The sequence below is a fragment of the Aspergillus clavatus genome, genomic scaffold (assembly GCF_000002715.2).
Source record: "Aspergillus clavatus NRRL 1 1099423829796 genomic scaffold, whole genome shotgun sequence".
In the NCBI taxonomy this organism is placed as follows: Eukaryota; Fungi; Ascomycota; class Eurotiomycetes; order Eurotiales; family Aspergillaceae; genus Aspergillus; species Aspergillus clavatus.
Window position 1 is genome coordinate 905,416 of NW_001517103.1, and position 20,655 is coordinate 926,070.

General features: G+C 49.9%; 9 protein-coding genes and 1 non-coding gene across 10 annotated transcripts; 5 read left to right on the forward strand and 5 right to left on the reverse strand.

Annotated features, from left to right (window-relative positions):
- Positions 1–532: 532 nt before the first annotated feature.
- Positions 533–1,294, forward strand: ACLA_063760 (type 1 glutamine amidotransferase domain-containing protein; the record flags this gene model as incomplete). Its single annotated transcript, XM_001273831.1, has 1 exon — positions 533–1,294. The coding sequence occupies one exon, from the start codon at positions 533–535 to the stop codon at positions 1,292–1,294; it is 762 nt and encodes a 253-aa protein (XP_001273832.1).
- A 59-nt stretch (positions 1,295–1,353) lies between these two features.
- Positions 1,354–3,184, forward strand: ACLA_063770 (pepsin-like aspartic protease; the record flags this gene model as incomplete). Its single annotated transcript, XM_001273832.1, has 5 exons — positions 1,354–1,387; positions 1,469–1,538; positions 1,838–2,389; positions 2,451–2,772; positions 2,828–3,184. 5 exons carry the CDS (start codon positions 1,354–1,356, stop codon positions 3,182–3,184), a joined length of 1,335 nt encoding a protein of 444 aa, XP_001273833.1.
- Positions 3,185–4,030: 846 nt separating this feature from the next.
- On the forward strand, positions 4,031–5,110 carry ACLA_063780 (class I SAM-dependent methyltransferase; the record flags this gene model as incomplete). The annotated part of the gene is made up of 3 exons (XM_001273833.1): positions 4,031–4,557; positions 4,611–4,944; positions 4,994–5,110. 3 exons carry the CDS (start codon positions 4,031–4,033, stop codon positions 5,108–5,110), a joined length of 978 nt encoding a protein of 325 aa, XP_001273834.1.
- Positions 5,111–5,191: 81 nt separating this feature from the next.
- Positions 5,192–6,366, reverse strand: ACLA_063790 (uncharacterized protein; the record flags this gene model as incomplete). The annotated part of the gene is made up of 5 exons (XM_001273834.1): positions 5,192–5,416; positions 5,459–5,527; positions 5,591–5,887; positions 5,932–6,234; positions 6,289–6,366. 5 exons carry the CDS (start codon positions 6,364–6,366, stop codon positions 5,192–5,194), a joined length of 972 nt encoding a protein of 323 aa, XP_001273835.1.
- A 327-nt stretch (positions 6,367–6,693) lies between these two features.
- Positions 6,694–7,683, reverse strand: ACLA_063800 (SIR2 family NAD-dependent protein deacylase; the record flags this gene model as incomplete). The annotated part of the gene is made up of 1 exon (XM_001273835.1): positions 6,694–7,683. The coding sequence occupies one exon, from the start codon at positions 7,681–7,683 to the stop codon at positions 6,694–6,696; it is 990 nt and encodes a 329-aa protein (XP_001273836.1).
- A 2,354-nt stretch (positions 7,684–10,037) lies between these two features.
- On the forward strand, positions 10,038–11,441 carry ACLA_063810 (F-box protein; the record flags this gene model as incomplete). The annotated part of the gene is made up of 1 exon (XM_001273836.1): positions 10,038–11,441. The coding sequence occupies one exon, from the start codon at positions 10,038–10,040 to the stop codon at positions 11,439–11,441; it is 1,404 nt and encodes a 467-aa protein (XP_001273837.1).
- A 1,915-nt stretch (positions 11,442–13,356) lies between these two features.
- Positions 13,357–14,577, reverse strand: ACLA_063820 (serine hydrolase domain-containing protein; the record flags this gene model as incomplete). The annotated part of the gene is made up of 1 exon (XM_001273837.1): positions 13,357–14,577. The coding sequence occupies one exon, from the start codon at positions 14,575–14,577 to the stop codon at positions 13,357–13,359; it is 1,221 nt and encodes a 406-aa protein (XP_001273838.1).
- Positions 14,578–15,513: 936 nt separating this feature from the next.
- Positions 15,514–17,496, forward strand: ACLA_063830 (uncharacterized protein; the record flags this gene model as incomplete). Its single annotated transcript, XM_001273838.1, has 3 exons — positions 15,514–15,754; positions 15,828–16,137; positions 16,308–17,496. 3 exons carry the CDS (start codon positions 15,514–15,516, stop codon positions 17,494–17,496), a joined length of 1,740 nt encoding a protein of 579 aa, XP_001273839.1.
- Positions 17,497–17,543: 47 nt separating this feature from the next.
- On the reverse strand, positions 17,544–19,969 carry ACLA_063840 (putative C6 transcription factor; the record flags this gene model as incomplete). Its single annotated transcript, XM_001273839.1, has 5 exons — positions 17,544–17,633; positions 17,681–18,127; positions 18,164–19,291; positions 19,348–19,873; positions 19,932–19,969. The coding sequence occupies 5 exons, from the start codon at positions 19,967–19,969 to the stop codon at positions 17,544–17,546; spliced, it is 2,229 nt and encodes a 742-aa protein (XP_001273840.1).
- A 275-nt stretch (positions 19,970–20,244) lies between these two features.
- Positions 20,245–20,318, reverse strand: ACLA_063850. Its single transcript has one exon. It is a non-coding gene; the product is annotated as a tRNA-Ile (tRNA).
- Between the last annotated feature and the right edge of the window lie 337 nt (positions 20,319–20,655).

Consider the following 20,655-nt stretch of genomic DNA (forward strand, 5'->3'; position numbering starts at 1 on the left):
AAATACGCCTTGTCTGCAGACAGAATTCATTGCCGCCCACCGATCTTTCCGCTTCCTTTCTCTCTGTCTTCCTCTTCACCATGTACATTTTGCCTGGAGCATGTACAGATATCAGCTCCTACAACCCTAGACAGACACATTTAAATTCAATGCACAAAAATGGTAATCCTCAATTGCCCGGAAAATAGTACCTAGTATGGATTGTTGTTGGAGAGCACGGCATTCCGAGTTGGGGTCTATTCCACCTGCCAACCATCCATTGTCGGACGAGGATGTTAACGAATCCCTTGTTCCATCGAATATACTCACAATTGACTAGATTCAACACAGCATTCTTTGATGGTTCGTTTTTTTTTTCTACTGAACATTGACCTTCAATAACGATATTTATTCCTGCTTTGATAGTCTACGTCATTGCGATGTCATCTCGAAGCTGTCCTATATAAGAATTCTCCCAGAGTCCCAATCCCCCTACCCTTTATCTATCTATCATCTGCAGATCAGATTTATCACGAAAAATAAATTCGTTACAATGTCCTCGAAAAAGATCCTCATCGTCCTCAGCGACGCCCACTCTTTCCCCTTGAAGAAAACCTCTGGCGCCGACGCCGGCAAAACAGTCGAGCAACCATCCGGCTTCTTCCTCATGGAACTCGCCAAACCCCTCCAGAAGATCCTCGACGCAGGCTACGAAGTAACATTCGCCTCACCAAAGGGCCAAGAACCCGCTCCGGACCCGAACAGCGAATCGCTCCTCGCCTTCGCAGGCAACTTCTACGAGCGCCGACGCGAGAACGAGCTCATCGAGCGCATGAAGCGCGAGAATGGTTTCGCTAAGCCCAGGCCCTTCAGTACCATCAGCGATGGGGAGCTGGATTCCTTCGCGGGAGTGTTTATTCCCGGCGGACATGCACCGCTGAAGGATCTAGGTGCGGATAAGGAGCTGGGACGGGTGTTGCGGCATTTCCACGAGAAGAGCAAACCGACGGCGGCGATTTGTCATGGGCCGTATGCGTTTCTGAGTACGAAGCAGGCGGGGGATGGATCGTTTGTGTACAAGGGGTATAAGATAACGTGCTGGAGTGATGCGGAAGAGAAGGTGATGGAGACGCTGATGGGCGGAGAGATCGAGAAGGTTGAGTCGAGGCTCAGAGATGAAGGCGCAGAGATGGTCGAGGGAGTCATGGAGAAGATCGGTAGCATTACGGTTGATCGTGAATTGGTCACTGGGGCCAATCCGATGGCGGCGAATGTGTTGGGAGATCAGTTCTTGAAGATGCTGAGCGCTCACTAGATGATCCTGGGAGCGTTTCATTATAACGTAATCTATCATCCTCTGGGGGACATAATACCATGCGTTCAGACAAATATAGGCTGGATAAAACAGGTGATTCTCGAATACTTCTAGTTCCAATTATTGTTTCCATCTTTATCGTTGGGTGGGTCTTTAATGGATACTCAAAACCAGATGGGTCAAGGGAGAATGAGAATGAGAATGAGAAAGCATGTCAGATCTTCGATTTCGCTCTCAGGATTCTGTAAGCCTCCCTGCTTTAGGGCTGAAGATAGCGGATGCGGAAGAATGTATCAACAATAGATGTTTTGGGTTAGACACAAGTATCAACAATAACAAATGTAGCACATTAAATATGCCTTTTTTTTCATTTATCTTTCTTGGGGTTGGGCCCAATACCAGGAGACTTGGAGAGCTTGCAGGCCCGAATTATTGAGGAACAGTCCCTAAGATGCACTTCTCTCGTAGTGCTACAGCGATAATTTTGCTAGCATCAGCTTCATGTATCCAGTCATCTCCTGTATACACAAACCATTACAAAAGAAAACCTCTCAGCATCAACACATGGACACCGACGCCCTTTGCAAACCCCACTCCGGACAGAATCGCTTCCTCGCATGTCTTCGAATTGACCAAGCTGGACACAAGGATCAACTCTCGCAGCGTTGCCAGTCTCAATAACCCACCGCACTCAGGAAAAGCAGACGTGATCTCCCTCGTCGAAGGAGGCGGCTTCGCGGCCTCTATCACAGTCGGCAACCAGACGCTCCAGGTTATCGTCGACACGGGATCGAGCGATATCTGGGTGATCTATCCCGAGTTCAAGTGTGTAGACACGAGAAGCAGAGAAGAAACCGCCCAGTCAGAATGTGCATTTGGACCTGCATACTCAGTCGACGGCAATTTTCGGCAGGTCGAAGGGGAGTATCTCGACATCAAGTACGCGGACGGAGAGATACTCTCCGGAGTAATTGGGACGGAGACGGTCACATTGGCTGGAATCACACTTAACCAAACGATTGGACTGGTGAATTATGCCGGATGGTACGGCGACGGGGTGACCTCAGGACTCATGGGTCTAGCGTACCCATCTCTGTAAGTGATGGCCTTGTATCCGCATCCATAAGATTTACCCATGACCTGATGGACAAGTCAGTGCGAGGGCACGCTCAAGCCAAAGCAACCAAGCGCCTGTTTACAAACCCATTTTCACAAACATGTACGAGCAGGGCCTGATTGACCCGGTCTTCAGCATGTACATGACCCGCAAAGGATCCAATGCACAGGCAGCCGGGTATCTGGCGCTGGGTGGTCTGCCACCCGTTGATATCAAGGGTCGCTTTACCTCTACACCTATTTTGGTCACCCAGATCGCAGGATATGCACAAACATATGGCTTCTACACTATTGAAGTCGGAGGGATGACCGTGCAAAATCGCTTGCTAGAGTCAGGTGGTGGTCCTGGAACCCAGTATATTGTACGCATATGCATCCACCAAACATGCACTTTTCGCGTCCACTCACGCTGTTTAGGTCGATTCGGGCACAACCCTCAACTACTACCCAAACGCGGTAGCGGATGCCGTAAATGCAGCGTTCAACCCGCCGGCAGTATACAGCAATGATCTAGGAGCTTATGTGGTGAAATGCGATGCGAAGCCGCCTATTCACGGAGTTATAATTGGCGGGATGTCGCTCCATATAGGCCCCTTGGATATGATTGTACCTGCTGGAACCGATCGCAATGGAAACAGGGTTTGTATTAGTGGAGTGAATGCTGGTAAAGTCATTGGGGAAGGGATATATGTCCTCGGTGGCACGTTTCTGAAAAACGTTCTCGCTGTGTTTGATGTCGGCGCTGCGGAGATGAGGTTTGCGTCGAGCAGATAGTAGCATATTGCAATGGCGAACTTCAAGTATATAAGTAGTAGTATTCATACCCCTTCAGCATGCCTTCCATGAGGCTACTGCCCTCCAGGAAGGCAGTGCCTATACTCGCCTAGCTATATGTACTTATCTTTGGCTGCACCAGATAATTAAGTCGTCCTATCTATACAATCAAGTTCATTACTAAATCTCTTTATTTAGGGTTACTAAGGAGCCTATTTAGGCTTATATAGCTAACTTCCTTCTCTTTTAGTCTTATCTAAAAATTTTACTAGAGAATCTTACACTTAGGGTACACTATGAATACTAGAGAGAATACTGCAAAAAGAAGAAATTTAAAAGATTTTTTAGTAGGAGATCAAGTCTGGATCTTTGTAAAGGATACATTATCGATTTAGCCGAGTATACAGCTAAGACTAAACAGGCCAGAATGGAGTGATATGAATTTACTATGCCACTGCCAACTCGGTCATCTCCTGATAGCCAATCCCAATAGACAGGTCGTTACGATCGAACCAATTGCATGCACTTATTCAAGGGGCCACATGTGCCCCGGAGATACCCTGACATAGAATTCTCCCCCGACGTACGAAGTTCACGTTTATCATCGCAACCGATGCGCTATCTCGATGGTTCCATCTTGGCGAGGCTGCAATTGGCCATCCAGATATGATTCCGACTCGAATCAAGGTCAATGGGCATGACAAAACCTCATAATAGCCGTAATCCCTGTCTAGCTGCTTGCTCTGCTGCCTCCTACTTGTTTAAATGTTGGTGTTCGCTCGCCCCCCCCCAGTCACTGTTTAGCATCGCTGTTCCCCGCCGCATTTAAGTCCAGCACCCGACAACATGACCACAGAAGCAGAGGCAGAAGCAGAAATTATCGTCGTAGACTCGGGAGAGGAATACAGTTCCAACTACACCTTCACTGACTCCGAAGTGACATCCCTCCGCAGCAGCGTCGTCGACTACATTTACGAAAACGGTCGGCGGTACCATGCCTACCACGCAGGTGCATACTGGGGCTCCAACGATGAAAAGTCGATAGACGCCATGGATATTTGCCACTTTATGTACAGTTTGTTGTTGCATGGCCAATTGTACCTCGCTCCTATCGGCAGCCCCGAGCGAGTCCTGGATGTGGGTACGGGGACCGGAGCGTGGGCTATGGAGTTCGCCGACCTGCATCCGACGGCCAAAGTCATTGGCACGGACCTGTCGCCCATCCAGCCAAACTTCGTGCCCCCCAATCTGACATTTGAGATTGATGACTGCTGTGATGAGTGGATGTACCGAGATCCATTTGACTTCATCCATGTGCGCGGGTTGTACGGCAGCGTGGCCGACTGGGACAAGTTCTATGAGCAAGCCCTCAAGTAGCTGCATCATTCCTATCATCCAAGTGTCTCATGCACTGATCAGACAATAGACACCTCAAGCCAGGCGGATACCTCGAACAAGTGGAAATGAACGTCGCGCCAACTTCTGACGATGGCAGCACCAACGGCACCATCTACGACAAATGGGGACCGGCCAACCTGGAGAGCGGCGACAAGTTCGGGAAGTCGTTTCGCATTGTCGACGAGTCCAAACAGCGCATGATCGATGCGGGATTCGAGGATGTGGTGGAGCGCAGGTACAAGCTGCCCATCGGGCCGTGGGCAAAGGATAAGCATCTGAAGACTCTGGGACGGTACTTTCGTCTGGTGTGTGAAGAGAGCCTGGAGATGTGGGTGATGATGCTGTGGACCAAGGTGCTAGGAGTGAGTAGATGACCATCAATCTGAACATTATCAGTACTGACAAACGCAGTGGCCGAGAGACGAGGTCGAAGTGACACTGGCGGAAATGAGACAGGCGTTTCGCAACCCCAATCTTCACGCCTATGCAAATGTCACGGTCGTCTATGGTCGCAAACCAGAGAAATGACTCCTCGGTAGGAAATATCAAATATGTTCGTATAGATGTGTGAAGAATGTCCACAAAGAATTTATGACCAACAGCAGTATCTCAATACTGGCGGGTGATTGATTCACACCACTCCCAGAATTTCTCTGCGCCTCCTGTCCCTCCTTGATCAGCTCTTTTTGCAGCTATCTCGACATCCTTCCTGACGTGCCCAATTCGACCCCAAGGCTTGATGTAGCAACCACTGTTCGACAAGCTGATATCGCTAGACCAACCGGCATATAGTTCAGTATATGCTCCATTGATAGCAGGGTACATCAGCATTTCCTAGTCTGTCAGCTTAATCTCAACTTCAGGATGGCTACATACCCAAACAGCCCGTTTGACCGGCTTAAAATCGCGCAGCAGTTCCGTTTTCAGATTCCCCGGATTCCATGCCTTGATCGATGAGTACAACAGGTAATATGTCTTGAGGTAACCAGCGAGGATTAAGCTTCATACCACTGACACGATCCCAGCATCATGATATCTCCTGGCCGTCTCAACTGCTAAAAAGTAATTCCCTGCCTTCGACTGACCGTAGTTGGACTCTTGACTGCGATGCTCTCGCGGAGATCCATTTGGGTCGAACACAACTCCGTTTCGGGGCGCATATAACTCGATCGTAACGGACGCTGCCCAGGTTATCCGGACCGATCCTGGAGGAGATACGGCGGCGGTCTGACGAAGCACAGGAAGAAGGCACTGAGTGAAGTGGTAAGGACCGAGACAGTTGGTTCCTAATTGGAGTTCGAAGCCCTGGACATGTCAGCGAGTAGGCTGTACCATGCGGATAATAGTACCTGAGTAGTCTTCGATCCCTTTGGAGGGATCATAACTCCTGCGTTGTTTGTTAGGACATCGAGCCGGGATTCTCGAGCCATGAACGTCTTTGCAGCTTGACGAATTCCACTCAGATCGGCCAGATCCAATAACAAGAACTCCACCCGCCCAGTAGAACCGGGATGCAGTTGCTGGATAGTAGTGATAGCATTCTTGGCCTTTTCTTCGCTTCGTCCGGCGATATACACAACCCCATTGCGCTGGAAAAGGATGCTGCTCAACTCGTAGCCGACACCAGTATAGCCACCGGTGACGATGAAGACCTGTTGGTGGGACGTTAATGCAGTCAGATCAAGTACAGTCAGTACTCTGCTCACCCTTCCGCTCTGATCTTCGAGGTTCTTCTCAGTAAGAGGCGCTCTGGGAATAAACAGAGACTGATTAATGGTGTTCATCTTGAACTGTTGATGAAATAAATTGCTGAGGAACAAGAAACAGGATAAAAAAGATCGCGTTCGGTGGGAATAAGCTCACTCTGGGAGTACGCAAGGCATGAAAACGACGATTATATGCATCTCATGTCACATGAATCATCAGATCATACTGCAGATTCCCCATCCTTACAGAATGTATGCACACTTGACGAGCCTGGCGTGGCTGTATGAAGACCAGAATTAAGGCCTTTTGTTACTCTCCTGTGTATAACATCATGTTTCACTTATATGCTTCTCCAACCAAACACAATCCCATTATCTTCTTTTATCAGAGTGATTGGCATCTCCCTATGCTGCCCGGTTTTTGTTCAACACATCTGCAAATTTCTGACCGAGGTGCTCTTCCAGCATCCGCTTATGTCCCTCTGAAACCTTTCTAGAATCTTTCAATGTTTTGGCATACTTGTCGATCAGCTCATCCAGGCTTTCCTCCTCGCCCCAGTCGTCCTGCGTTGCCTCTTTCGCGGCCACTGCATCCTCCCACACATCTTCCATCTCTTCTGTCCAGCCCAGGATATCCGCCAGCTTGCGCACCCCATCGTCGCAATCTCCCAGAATACACAAGTCATTTGGTCGCACACCAACGTCTCCAGCCTTCTCCCGGTTGATCAAGACACGAGGGACGCCCTCCCGAACCTGACCGGGCAGACGTGAACATGGCGCCACCTTCAAGCTCGTCCCCATCACTATCATTAGATCCGCTTCTGGTACCTTCTTCTCCTCGTCTTCAAATTCTGCAGGGAGAGACTGTCCGAAGAAGACAACATCCGGTTTGATCGGACCCCCACAGTCGGGTACTTGACAGTACGGCACCACTCCTTTAGCGATGGCCTCTTTCATCAGGTCATCCGGATAGGAAGTCTTGCATTTCCAGCAGTGCTGCGTGCGCCAGCTCCCGTGCGCATTGAGTATTTTATTCTCGGGGACCCCGGTATCGCGTTCTAGTCCATCAATGTTCTGAGTAAAGAGGAAGTGGAGCAGATTTTTCTTCGCCAATAGCGCGAGAAAGGCGTGGGTGATGGTAGGTTTGAGCGTGCGAGGGTGTCTAGCCCGTGCGATCGCGTAGAATGGCTCTGGGGTGTGTCGAAAGTAGTTGATATGGAAGATGGCCTCGGGATACGGCAGCCCCAGAGGCTTGAGACGGTCATAGATGCCTGTCTCGGGCGATCTGAAGTCGGGGATGCCTGCAGCAGTGGAGATGCCAGCGCCCACCAGCACGACGATGCGACGGATCTGGCCGGATTTGATCAATGTGGCAATCTTTTCAATTTCTTCCATCTTGAACGGTATGAGTGGGACGAATGAGGAAAACAAGCAGGAGAAGAGGGGTTATGGGAGAAGAGGGGTGATGATTGATGCATGTTGTTGGCCTGTTGCTTGCAGTATCACCAGGGCAACCTTGGCCGTCTCGATATCTTATAATCAGCTCTACATAACCACCACCGGTACAGTACCTGTGAATCTTATTTGAATCCGGTATGATTGTTGTCGGAAAACTGCCTGGCAGATAAATATCCTGCCTGTGCCATCTATCTACATGTTGGGGAATGAATCTTCAATGCACGGCATACTCTGCGGCTGCAGACTTGTCTAATAACAAACGCATAATGCCAGAGTTAGAGTCCTCAAGCGTTCTTGATCTGCAGTTCTGCGCTTTCTTTCCCCATCGGTTGATACGGACCGACGTGTTCTGCAAAACTAGGATAGCCACAGATGTGGATGGCCTTGATGTGTTACTGACGCAGTAATGCCTCAAATACTTCCCATTAAGAGTACAATCAGAGACTAGCAAAGCTCACTGATATCCACAGCTATGGTTCGTTGCACTGACAGCAAGAGAGCCGGATACGAGTCATTATGAGCAAACAAAAGCCCGTTTGGTGGTTCCGGGTCAGGCAGACGTCAGCGAAGATATTTCGTCTTATAGGACTCCAGCGACATCTTCCGCTCCTCACAGAGATATCTGAAAAGACACCTTGCACTCACTGCAACTATGGCAGAGCAAATGGCAGTGATACAGAAGCTCAGGCATAAGCTACAGACTTTCTTGCCACTGAAGTCCCCAGTGACCATGGAGAACAAAGGAACACAAACCGGAATCCTCCCTAAACGCGAATGGCCATTTCTTACTGCTGAAGAGAGGGAGCATCTGGCACTGAAATGGCAGGACTGCGATACCATGGAAGAATTTATCGAGCTGGCCAGAATGCCTCCCAATACAGCTGAGTGGCTTATAGCTTTGACATTGACTCCCCCTGGAAGACGCCACGTGAAACTGTTACTAATATTGTAAAGTTCCATGCTGAGACATTCCTCAGCAACACAAAGAGACTTTTAGTGGAAGAGAATTACAACAGGGATATCTCCTGGACTAGTAACCCTTTTCTTCGATATGATTGGGATCTCCGTGTGCTTGCCTATGTGGATATGGCGAGAATAGCAGATTATTATGGAGGAGTTGACAAGAACTGCGGTTATTCATATTGGATATATCTCAGGACTCGATGGCCGTCAAGAGAGGAAACAAACCCTCGTGTTGACTCTCGTTACCCTGTTGGTATTATGTTTGGGGCATGACCCTGAGAATTTCCAGTGATATACCTGCCTGGCAATATCTCAAGGAGCACCGACCAGCAAGCAAACAGCGAACCCAGTATCTCGATCACCCTCGATACCGATCGGTCAATTGCATGGAGAATGATCCTAGTTACAAAGAGGGAGAATGGTCTGCCTGGCTATTCTCAGAGCCCTGGAGTGAATGGCTCCCCACCGAGTTCCTGTATAGATAGCTCATTCATTAGTTGAAAAATCCACAAAAGAGTCAATAGGCAACACATCTTGCTTCTATTATATGAATAGCTCTTTCACTGCATCTATTGTCATCATTCACTGGGGTCTGTGGTGCTTCACTCCATAGCCACAGGTACAGAGACCAGCTTCCATTCACACAGAAGCCTCCTACCATTGCCCTTGAATATCACTAAGATCCAGTGTTGTCTTTTTCCCCTCATAAACTTCCACTGCTAGCTAACAAAAAAATGCAGTCTCCACTGGACCCTATTAAACTAGGTCAAAATCAGCGTACCGATAGTAATGGGGATGCCGTCTACGCAGCCACGGTCAACAAGCCTTGGGGTGGCCCCTGGCCCCTTTAACCCGGCCCATGGGGACCAAAAGAATGGTCCACCTGTTTCCTAAACCCAGTTCAGGATGAGTTGGTGATCGGTCATGTGATCAAACAGGCCATATCTCAATCTCGCACTCTTTCTTCTTCTACCATCCACCAACACAGAAAGTTCCTCTACTTATTTTCGAAGCGCATAATTTCGCGCCTTGTACGTCTTCACGGCTCTCTATGTGCTTGTAGCGCCATCACCTGAGCACGAACAACGGGGTTGGTCAAGATACCTCCACCAATCGTCAGACCCATCGAACCCGTTGCTCATTTCAATTGTCTCTCCGTGAAAGTGAGCTATGCCTCCTAAACCTTGTCTTACTGGGGATGTGACTTATCTAAGAATAAGACAACGACTATTTCCTCGACTCGGGAGTCGCGAGTGTGACGTGACAATCGAGACTCTATTTCAAGTCACTGCCGCGCCCACTCCCAAGGTTGCTCTCACCTGAATAGCATGGAGCTTATGCATTTACCAAAAGAGCTTCTTGAGCATATCGTTGGATATACCTTGCCAGAGGGCTTCGAGAGTCTTGCATTAACTTGCAAGCGCTTTCATGCTCTATGTACTGCGTTTCTTGCGTACCACAACAGACTGCGCTGGCATTTCCAAAAGTTCCACTACTACAAGACAAAAGAGGTGGTGAAGAGCAGACTTGCTATACTCCAAATCCCTGACACAATCAGCTCAGCGTTCAACTTGATTGCGAGGATTGCTGTGGAGCCTGTTGTAGCGTGCTACATTCAAGAGGCGGATTTTGTAAAGGACAGTGAAATATCGATGGGCAAACCGCGTGATTTTGTGACTGACGGATCTCATGACGAAGCTATGATGCGACTGCTTGCTGGTTCTCCTTACCTAAAACAAGCAGGTTTGGACTGGAAGGAATACTGGGCTGTAATTCAGGAAGACCTCAACGACGGTCGTTATTCACAACATGCTGCAGCCTTTACTTTGACTCTGCTTCCGAATGTCAAGTTTCTCGGCCTGCCTAAGTGGTGGAAGCCACAAGCTGCACCTGATAAACTTATCGATACCATGATTTCGAAAGCTCGAAATAACCCTAGTTGCAGCACCTGCCTTGCTCAAGTCACGAGCTTGGTAGGCCATGGCTGTGCAGACGGCAGATTCAATCTAGATTGGGCAGCTTCTTTTCTGACCTTGCCACAGGTTCAATATTTTGGAGCCACATGGTGTAAAGGTGGCAGCGATAGAAATGCTACGCTAAGATACGAAGCACTTGAATCGGTTTCTTTTGTTCATGCTTCCATTGATGAGATTGAAATTGCGCGTTTTCTTCAGAACACTCCGCGTCTCAAGACGTTCAAGTTTTGGCATTCAGCGGAAGATATTGATCCTACGCAAGGCTGGGATCTTTGCCAGTTCGTCACGGTAATTGCGCACAAAGTCGGAGACCACCTCGTGGACCTTTCAGTACTCCTCGATGACGAGCCTCGTACCACTGTCAGTCCTGGGAGAGCATCGTTATGTGGGTTTAAAGGCCTAGAAAGACTCCAGCTTCCCCTCGAAATTGTATCATGCAATCTCATGGCTGCTGCTTCAGACTTGCCCGAATCACTCATCCAGGACCTTATACCGGCGTCGGTCACACATCTCTCTTTTGTGTCCTGTGGGACGGATGAAGAGGCAAAGGCTCTGGCGATCATCTTTCATGACTTTCCCGCTGTGAAGGCTCAGGCACCCTGTCTCAAAGAGATCCACCTGACATTGCCTGCAGAGGCAACTGAACTATATAGGGATCACTTTGCCAAGGTTTCCGCGGAGATCGAAAAGGCGGGCGTGGTATTTAAGGAGGAACAGTGGATTCAATCAGTTACTTGGGACGACGAGGAGGACTAGGCCTCACAATGCTGCTCAACCTTACGAATCATGTGGAAACGCTTGATTTTTTTTTTACCAATAGCTTCCGTTCCTCACTTCGCTTAGAGCACCTGGCAGAGGACTCTACCGCAAAACAAGCCAACATTGCCTGAGGATAGGGGAAAATCTATCACCACCCATTCTTTTGTAAGATAAGTACAATATTGAGGTATTTCTTCGTGGAATTTGAAGAGCTTGAACCTTTGTCTAATTTTGGCGAACAGTCCAGCGCGTATCCGCTCTGATATCTAGATGGGTCAATGGGGGGTTATGGCAAAAACGAGATCGCTAGGGCATACCTAAGAGCGGGAGCGATTGGGTGTGCTGACCGCAGCCGTACCAGGGAAAGACACGCATATGGTGTTGTTTTCTTGTTCCCGTTTGTTCTGATATTCAAGGGTGAAGCCACGCGTGCACTTCTTTCCTCAAGTCCCTTTTGGAAGTCTTTCAGGAGCATCTTCTTTGAAATGGCTGAACAGTGAGAAAATAAGAACAGAAGGCCGGACAGTCACTCCAGGGGTCATGTTTATGGGATGGGCTCAAGTCAAGGTAGGCGTATGCGTGGGTGAGAGGGGGTGAGAACTCTCACTCCCTCTCACCTTGTTCTCACCTCTATCATCCCAGTCTCCAGACTTCTCACCCTAGGATAAAATCTGTCGCCATTTTAAGGCTCAGGGCGCTTTGAGAATTGACCGCATACTATAGTCGGCTTAAGTACGGCTGAGCGGACGGGAAGCCCTGTTCTCAACACCCTGTGGTCGTATGTGACAGACGAAACACAAGGGTGCACTATGTATGCTCTTTTATAAGCGGTTTGAGGCAGGGTAAACGGCAGAGATGAAATTCAACCTTTCTGGGCAATCGAACCTTTCGATACGGCGCGGTTGAAGAAGAATGGCGAACTCCCCACAAGCTGCACACCACTGGATAAAGAATACCACCAAAACCTATTCAGCGCCGAGAAGCCACTCTGAGTTTCTCTTTTGTCACGTCTCTCGCTGAGAGACGTGAGGGATTTGATCCTGCAGAGCCTACCCGACTTTGAGCATACTTCTGATCCTGCTTCAAATGCCAGAACGCTTCCCGATGGGTCTCCGTCTCTGCGAGACCTTGCTCTGATGACTTATCGGATGAGTTTCTTTGTCAATCCTACATCTTTATGTGAACAGCTCGCGGCTGACTATCTCCACTACATTGCGACTATTAACGAGGACTGACAATTCAGCCCTCTGAGCCGATCTTGCCTTGGGTTGCCGCAGGAGAGATGATGCGCAACAACCGCAGCAAGCGACTGGATGTGGTTCAAGCATTGCTTTATCACACACAGCGTGGCGTCATCGCGGTGGGAGACATTGGCGAACTTGTTGCTGCAATGATACTGTTCTTCGCATTTGACGATGCGCATGGCAGTGGCCCACCCCATCCCATCAGGCTCTGCCGGTTGGTTGAGGCACTTCTACCTTCGGAAAAGGTGCTGACGACCCAGAAGGGGCTTTCTGGTCTCCACCAGATTCTTGTCATTCTCGCTCTTCAATCCTCTCTCGTGGTGTTGTATCTTTCTCTACGGTGGTTTGTGGAAGGGAGCATCTGTTATTAGATTCTGTAATCCTTTGAGTCAAGATACTGGTCCTACATGAGCCTACATGGGCCTAGTGGACTACAATCCTAGGACAGCATCAATCAATCAAGTCAATGAGAACATCTAGCCCTTTGCTATCCAGCTCAATTGCATTGTCAAAACTCAATGCATAATGAAATGTATCCAATGGCCGTTTGTTGAACATCAACTTTGCTCCTGGATCTGGCACACTGGAGTAAAATCCTGCGTTGAGGCTATACAGAGAAGCCCTCAGTAGGCAGGTAGCTCTATATTACATCATCCGGTCCATCACTATCACGCCTCCTGCTGCTGCCTCCATGCCGCATGCTTGCGGTAAATATCCCGACGGAAGGTCTGCTTCAGCGAAGCGGCCGCATCCATGTCCAAAGGAAGAGTGGCTTGGACAGCGCCGACGCCGCATAGTCCATTCTTTCGATCAATAAACCAGGTGAGCGTCATCCCGCCGCCCCAGGTCAGCGTCCGCTCCCCATACCAGCCTTCCTGATCCTCAAGCGTGAGTAGACCTCCCAGGCCATGACCGATCTTAACACCTGTATCGACGCCTATGCGGAAGGGAACACCCGCGGGAGACACCGCGGCCGCCTGGTGGGCCGCGCTCGCCTCGGGGCTGAGATGTTGCTGGAACATATCGTCGACAGTTGCAGGCTTCAACAGCTGGCCGTCGTTGGCGAGCAGCGAGTGCAGAATTTTGATATAACTGGCGCCCGACATGAACAAGCCGTGGCCGCCAAAGTCTCCGCGGGCGCGCTTGTTCATATCGCCGCCGCCGCCGAGCACGGCGCGGCCGAGCGCCTCCGGATCTTGCGGGTTGAGATCGACGAGGCGCGATCGCAGGTCGTCTCTCGTGACGGGGTAGAATTGGGCATCGTTGATCCCTAGCGGGCCCAGGATGCGCTGTTGTACGTACTCGCCGAGCGTGCGACCGGTCACCTCTTCCACGATGCGACCCGCCCAGTCGAGGCCCGGGCCATACATCCAGCCGCTACCGGGCTGGTAGCTAAGAGGATAGCAAAACAGTTCCTCAACAGACAGACCGGTTTGATCTTCTGAAGCACCAAACTTCTCGCGCCAACGGGCAATTTGTGGGTCGAGAAAGTGATAGGGGGTACCCGCACTATGCGTGAGCAACATTTCGAGTGTGATGGGACGGGCTGGCGGCGCAAGGACTGGAGTCTCGCCATCCTCGGAGAAGCCTGTAAGGACTTGCTTTTTGGCCAGTTCCGGGGCGACAGACGATAGATCACCGGTCAAGCTCAGCAGGCCGTCCTCGACGCACTGCAAGGCGGCAATGGTGGTGATCAGTTTGGTCGCAGATGCCAGAAACAATACATCGTCTAGCTGCTGCGGGCGTTTCTCACCAGATAGCAGGGTGCGTTCACCGAGAGCATTGTTATAACGAAAGCGCCCTTCGACGTCTGTGGCACAAAGAACAGCGCCGTTGATCTTGCCAGCTTCGATGGCGGCCTGATAGCTGGTCTCAATGTCATCGGCCATTTTGAGTGGACAACCGAGTTGTTTTCAAGTTGAAAATTGAAAAGCAGAGGGGCTGACGCTCACATTAGGCAGACTCTCTCTATACTTATATCACATCCAATGGCATGCCCCTGGAGTCTCAAAGCACTGCCGCCGTAGACTCCGCTCTTCTCAGCCTATAGACATCAGGCATGGCTTCGTCCCAACGTTTTCCGAATCCCTGCAATTAAAACTCCCTTACGGTGGGCTATTATTGCTTGACTACTGTAGTATACGTAGTATGGGCCACAGCTAAGCTTCTAAGCTCATGCTCCCCTCCTGTTGGTTACAACAGACCATATCAGCATTCATGAAATCAATTTTGACTATTATTTGCGGGGAGTTGGAGAAATAGAAGACAACGCCTATCATTAGAGCTTACTGTTGCATGGTTTTCGGTCAGAATATCTGGCATCATTGGGTTGAACGTCGCTAGGGCGTTCTGCCGGGGACTCTTTTAGGAAAGAAGAAAAATACCCAAGGTCAGCAAGGTCATCAAGGTCCAGTGATTGATTCGTTTGTTAGGCTGCAGCGATCGGATTCCCATGGCTTGAGGCGCAACGGTGGAGCTTAAAGAGAGCTAACATTATCCATGACGAGTCCCAACGTCGGTCCCGCTCGGATGGGTTGATCTGAAGGACCTCAGTGCGTGTGTAGAGTATCTCTATAATGTGGCATGTGGACGTCCATTTTTTTGCTCAGACTTTTCCATTGAATTGAACAATAGGAAAAAACAGATCCACCACTCCTTCCTGTCGGTATCTTCAGCAGTCGCAACAACACGAATCAACCCAAAGAACTCAAGTCACCCTAGCCCGGTCTAGAGTCCAGGCGTAGTTTCACCGGACTGGGAGAATTTCTCCTGCAGGAAGGGATGGGGTGGAATTGTCGGGTAGTTTCATCTCTTTCCTGCACTTCATGTGCCATCCACTAAGCACATGCTTGGTCTTCAATTGGATTATCTCCATCTCCCCTGGTTTTGATCGGGACACCGAGATTGTCGCCGTAAGCAAGTACGCCGACGGCACTGACGACATCGGTCTCCTGTTCCTCGCTGTGAGCCTGAAAGACACACCTGAGGAGGCGGAAGCAGCCCTTGCTCCCGGTCAGCAGTCTCGCCCAGCTGACGCTATCGAAGAATGGTTCTGTCGGGAAGACAGTCTATAGAACCAGTACATCAACCAGGGCCAAGCAAATCCTGAAGGCCTCGTTACTTGCTGATGCTCCAAAAGTGCTTGAGGAAGCTTTTACTACCCTTCCACATCGCAAGGCATGTGCTCTGTTGTATGCCATGAACCCTTGCAGTCGTCGGACTCTGCCGGACATGGCACTGAGCACGCACTCGGACCACTACTTTGCTCTGTACACTATGTGGAAGGAGGAAAAGGACAATGCCCGTTGCCAGGCCTGGGTTCGAAGTGTAATGCAGCAAGTCCAGCGACATTCGGTTGCGGCTTACCTGGGAGATTCCGACTTCCAAGAATGCTCAACGCGCTACTGGTCAGGGAGAAATGGGTGCCGGCTAATAGAGGTTCGGCGGAAGTAGGATCCCACAGGCAGGATCTGTGCATATCTAGACAAAGGAGATATCTCGGGCACAAGAGGGTTGGACAACATCCATGAATGGGAGTCGGTATCCGCCCAATTATGATGCGTTTTTTTTTCTATTTAGTTTGAATTTTTTGGGTATATGGTATGTCCTAGAGCTATAGATTTCTGTTTAAGGAGATTAGACCTGGTTCCCAGGCTCTGGCTTCCATTCTGGTTTCGGTCTCCCCAAACCTGGAGAGGCTGACACTGTGCCCAGTCGGCCAGGAACTCCCCAAACAAGTGATAGCAAGTGATTTGGAGGCAGGCAGAGAAATCAACACTCCAGATTACTTCTTTAAGCATTTCCTGGAGCGCTCAACGGGCAACAGGGACCGGCCGTTTCTCCAGAATCTCAAAACAGTCAGATTCATACCCGATCCCGACAACGATTCTGGGGGCTACATGGATCTGTACTATCAGGAGTATGATCTTTATGGCAGTTTGAACCTGGTTCGCCGGCTTCCAGCCATTGATTCTGTGCGCCTGGATGCCATCACGGATCCTGAAGAGAGTAGTGTTCGGCCGCCGTCTCGTTCGGCGAATTACACCAAGATTGTGATCCGCAATTCAAGCATAGACTATCACTATCTGACGGATGCTATTGATTCCGCGAAGCGACTCAAAGAATTCACATTTTCTGTGGGCGGTCATGCCTCAATCGACGGATCCTTCCGTCTGTTCTATCCAGATGCAGTGTTCGGATCCCTCCTCCTCCATCGGAATACTCTCGAACATCTAGATCTGGATGTGGATGGCGAGATCCCACTCCGGGAAAGCTTCGATCCGAGCCTGGGACAGTACTTTTTTGCTGATGATGATCCTGGTCGCAACGAAGAGGAATACCAATTTGAATGGGAAGAGGAGCCGGAGGAGCTTCGGAAGGTAGAGCAGAAATCTGCAGAAAAGGGCGATTCTCCTTCTTCTTGCTCCTTGCGAAGCTTCGTACAGCTGAAGCACTTGAGTCTGGGGATTCATCTACTGTATTACTTCGCAAGGGGTATTTGTGCTGAGCAGCTTGCGGACGGAGCGTTCTCCGTCGTAGATCAGCTGCCACCGAGTCTCGAATCGCTCTGCATCTATGGCTACATAAAGGGGATGAAGCCTCCGCTCGATGAATTGCCAGCAGATCTGTTCGATACCGAGATGGCGAAGTTGATGGCGGAAAAGGATCAGAAACTGCCTCTCCTAAGAGTCATTGAGGGTATCGACACAACGATTGAAAATGCGAAAACCATCGACAACCTCAACGAGCAGGAGAATGAGGTTTGGGAAAGAGAGAGCGACTGCGAATGGACGGATTATGAATATTGACAAGGTTGAACAGTTCACTCTCGCAGTCATACTGTACGTAATTTCACTCAACACATAGAGTGCCCAAGCATAGTCCCACTGCGCAGTCCACCTCCCATCGGATCCATGTTTTCAGGGCTGAAGAAGACATCTGCCATCTGGGCTTTGTTAGCAACGACTTTTCAGAGAATTTGTTGCTACGTACCATAAAATCCCAGTCCTCCGACATGTCTAGAGGTACATCCATATACGTCTGGAGAAGTGCACCTTGAATGTCCGTGGATTGTCCTTCCGCAGCCATCTTTTCGAGAACCGGTAAACATCTTTCTTCTGCGTCTTCGATAGCCTTAATCAGGACAGTAGATAGGTCTTCTTGACGAAAGCCACGCATGAGTCCGTCAATCTGTGCAGTAATAGCAGACGTAAGCACGAATCCCTTGATGTTCGTCGCCCCGGCCTCGATCCAGCGGAATACCCATTCCTTTGCGGCTTTGACGACAGCAAGCAAGTCCGAGCGTGGCGGGAGGGGACTTAGCCCGTCGTCTTCGAGTACTTCTGCTCTAAACTCGGCAATGATAAGAAGCACGGCTTGGATGGTGAGAATACGAAAAATTCCAGAGCCACAGGTTAGAAGACGGGCGAGGCTTGATGGCTCTGGACAAGGTCCTTGATCCTCCAGAGGAAGCACAGCGCTCGAAGCTGGAGAAGCGAGGTACCAAATTTTAAGAGCCGCCTCCACGGCAACCTTCCTGGAGAATGCGTACGATGTTTCTCGCATTGCCGGACCAAAGAACGGGGAGTGGAGGGCGACAATATAACCATGCAAGAGCAAATCAACCGCATGAGTAGCGAACCGCGGTGGAGATGGTCCAGCGCTTGAATTGCATTTCTGGAGAGTTCGACAGAGATCTTTGTAGGAGGCCCGGAGGGTTGCATCTAGCTGAAGGGTTTCATCATACGTACCCGACGAAGCAAGGTCATTCAGAAATTTGAGCACTGCGAGGCGAATGGGAAGCGTTTTCCGAAGAGCAATCGCGATGGACGTCTGGGTAAATGCATGGTCGGGTTTTGGTACAGGATCCTCGGCTACAAGCTGATCATCGTCGAAATGGGCCGGAGGCTGAGAGTCAAAGTCGTCAATGGAGAGTAAGGGAGGTCCGCCGGACGCAAGACTTGACTGTAAAGTGATCTCCAGAATGGTGTTCCAGAGCCTTCGGCGCATTTCGGCAACATATGTGCTCTCGACCGGCAGCCGCGAGGGGTCCCGGTGTAATCCCAGGTATATTGCCTTTCGGAGCAGGGCTCCCGCCGCGAACCAGACCGAATCTCCCCCAATGCCAACTATCTCGCGGGCAATCAGAAGCAAAATATGTGTCTGCAACGATTGAATGTCGAGTCTTGACTTGAACTTTGGCTCTGACAGCCATGTTTCCGCCTCATAGACCCAGCGCAGAGCCGATACTTGCAGAGTGTACTTCTCGTCGTATATGCATGCGCCAATTGTAAGTACCAGCTTGAGCTGCACCAAAAACCCCGTGTCTATCTGTCCATTGGAGACCCAAAGTGCTTCATAGTTTCGTTTGAAGGTAGGGATATGGAGAACACGAAAGACGGTTTCCGTCGTCCGTAGATAGCAGTCCACCAGCTCATCCGTTACATCTTTGGGCGGAAGATGGTGTGTCGGTTGAGCTGGCCACGGGGGCGCTCGTTGTGCCTTGATGATTCGAGCTAGGGCTTTGCACTTCTGCATGCCGATGAAGGCGCTCGATGTCTCATCGCGTAGTTGCGACTCGGTCGTCTCCCATATGTCTTGGAACTACGATCATTGGTTAGCTGATGGATCGGGGCGTTGAATGGAGGCCGGTAGGCTACCAGAACGATTGAATTGATCCAGTGGGTCTGCCCAAAGGTGCGCCGCTTATGCGTGGTACTACGAGTCTTGGCCGGTGGTTGACCCATTTCCCGGTGGACATGGAAGATCCCGGCCACGCTAGACGTGGTTGTCTTAATGTTAGAATCAGGAATTGAGACAACCGGTTGAGCAGGCCGGACAGATGCTTCACGGATCTGCTTCTCCAGTTCTTGAATTCTCTGCTTGAGTAACTCGACTTCTTGCGTCGACGTCCGACTGACGACCGTGGAAGCCCTCGTAGAAGCCGGCGCTAGAGACGTCGTCGACTGGTGGCTGGATGGGGATGTTGCCAATCCGCTGCGACTCGGCCCGGCAGGAATGTCTGATGGGACTGATTGCAGAATTGATTCCCCGGGTACAAGGACCGAGCGGAGAGGGGTCAGAGGATTGTCATAGACACAGACCGAGTTCTTAGACCGCGAGCAGTTACTGCATGGAGTCGCCCGATTGCATCGGATCTTGCGCCTCCTGCACAGAGTGCATGATCTGTACCGCCAGCCGTCAGCAGTCGATCACCAAGCCTCCAGCAGATCTTACAACATACACGGCGGGCCGCCGACGTCGACGCCCACTTTCCGACATGTTTCGCTATCCTGGAAAACACTAAGAAATGGTCAAAAGCATCAAGGTGATTTGGTGCTACTACTAGACAGCGGTCATCTCTGAGTGGTGATAAGTGAACTCGAAGAAGGGAGATAAAAGGGTGTGTGAGTGTCTGCTCGTTGGCCAACAGGCGGAAGAAGATATCGGCAAATGTGGTTTTGGTCCGTCTGGTCTTCCATTTCCCGAGGCTTATCTCCGAACACTCCGTCAATAGAATAAAAACGAATCGTTTCAGCGTAGAAAAAAACAAATTATGGTCCCGACGAGGGTCGAACTCGCGACCTTGGCGTTATTAGCACCACGCTCTAACCAACTGAGCTACAAGACCACTGGATGAAGGCTTGCCGACTTTTGCAATATGTATGCTTGTTGAATATTTAATTAATCATGTTTCTGATATCCTGACTCGATTATCCACACAGGTCTTAGTGTGGGTTCGAGTTGTGTTCCATGGTGTAGCTATCATCTCTATAGAGTAGATATTATGAGTATATTATAAAATTTATATATATACTATTAATCCAGTAAATAGTTGACTAGTAGGTATATTAAAGATATTAATAATAAATACTAAGGTGATCAAGAGGGTAGATTCCTACAGCAGCAAAGCCGCTTTAAATATTCTAGGCCTGGATGACCGAAATCAAGCATCTCCATATACAACA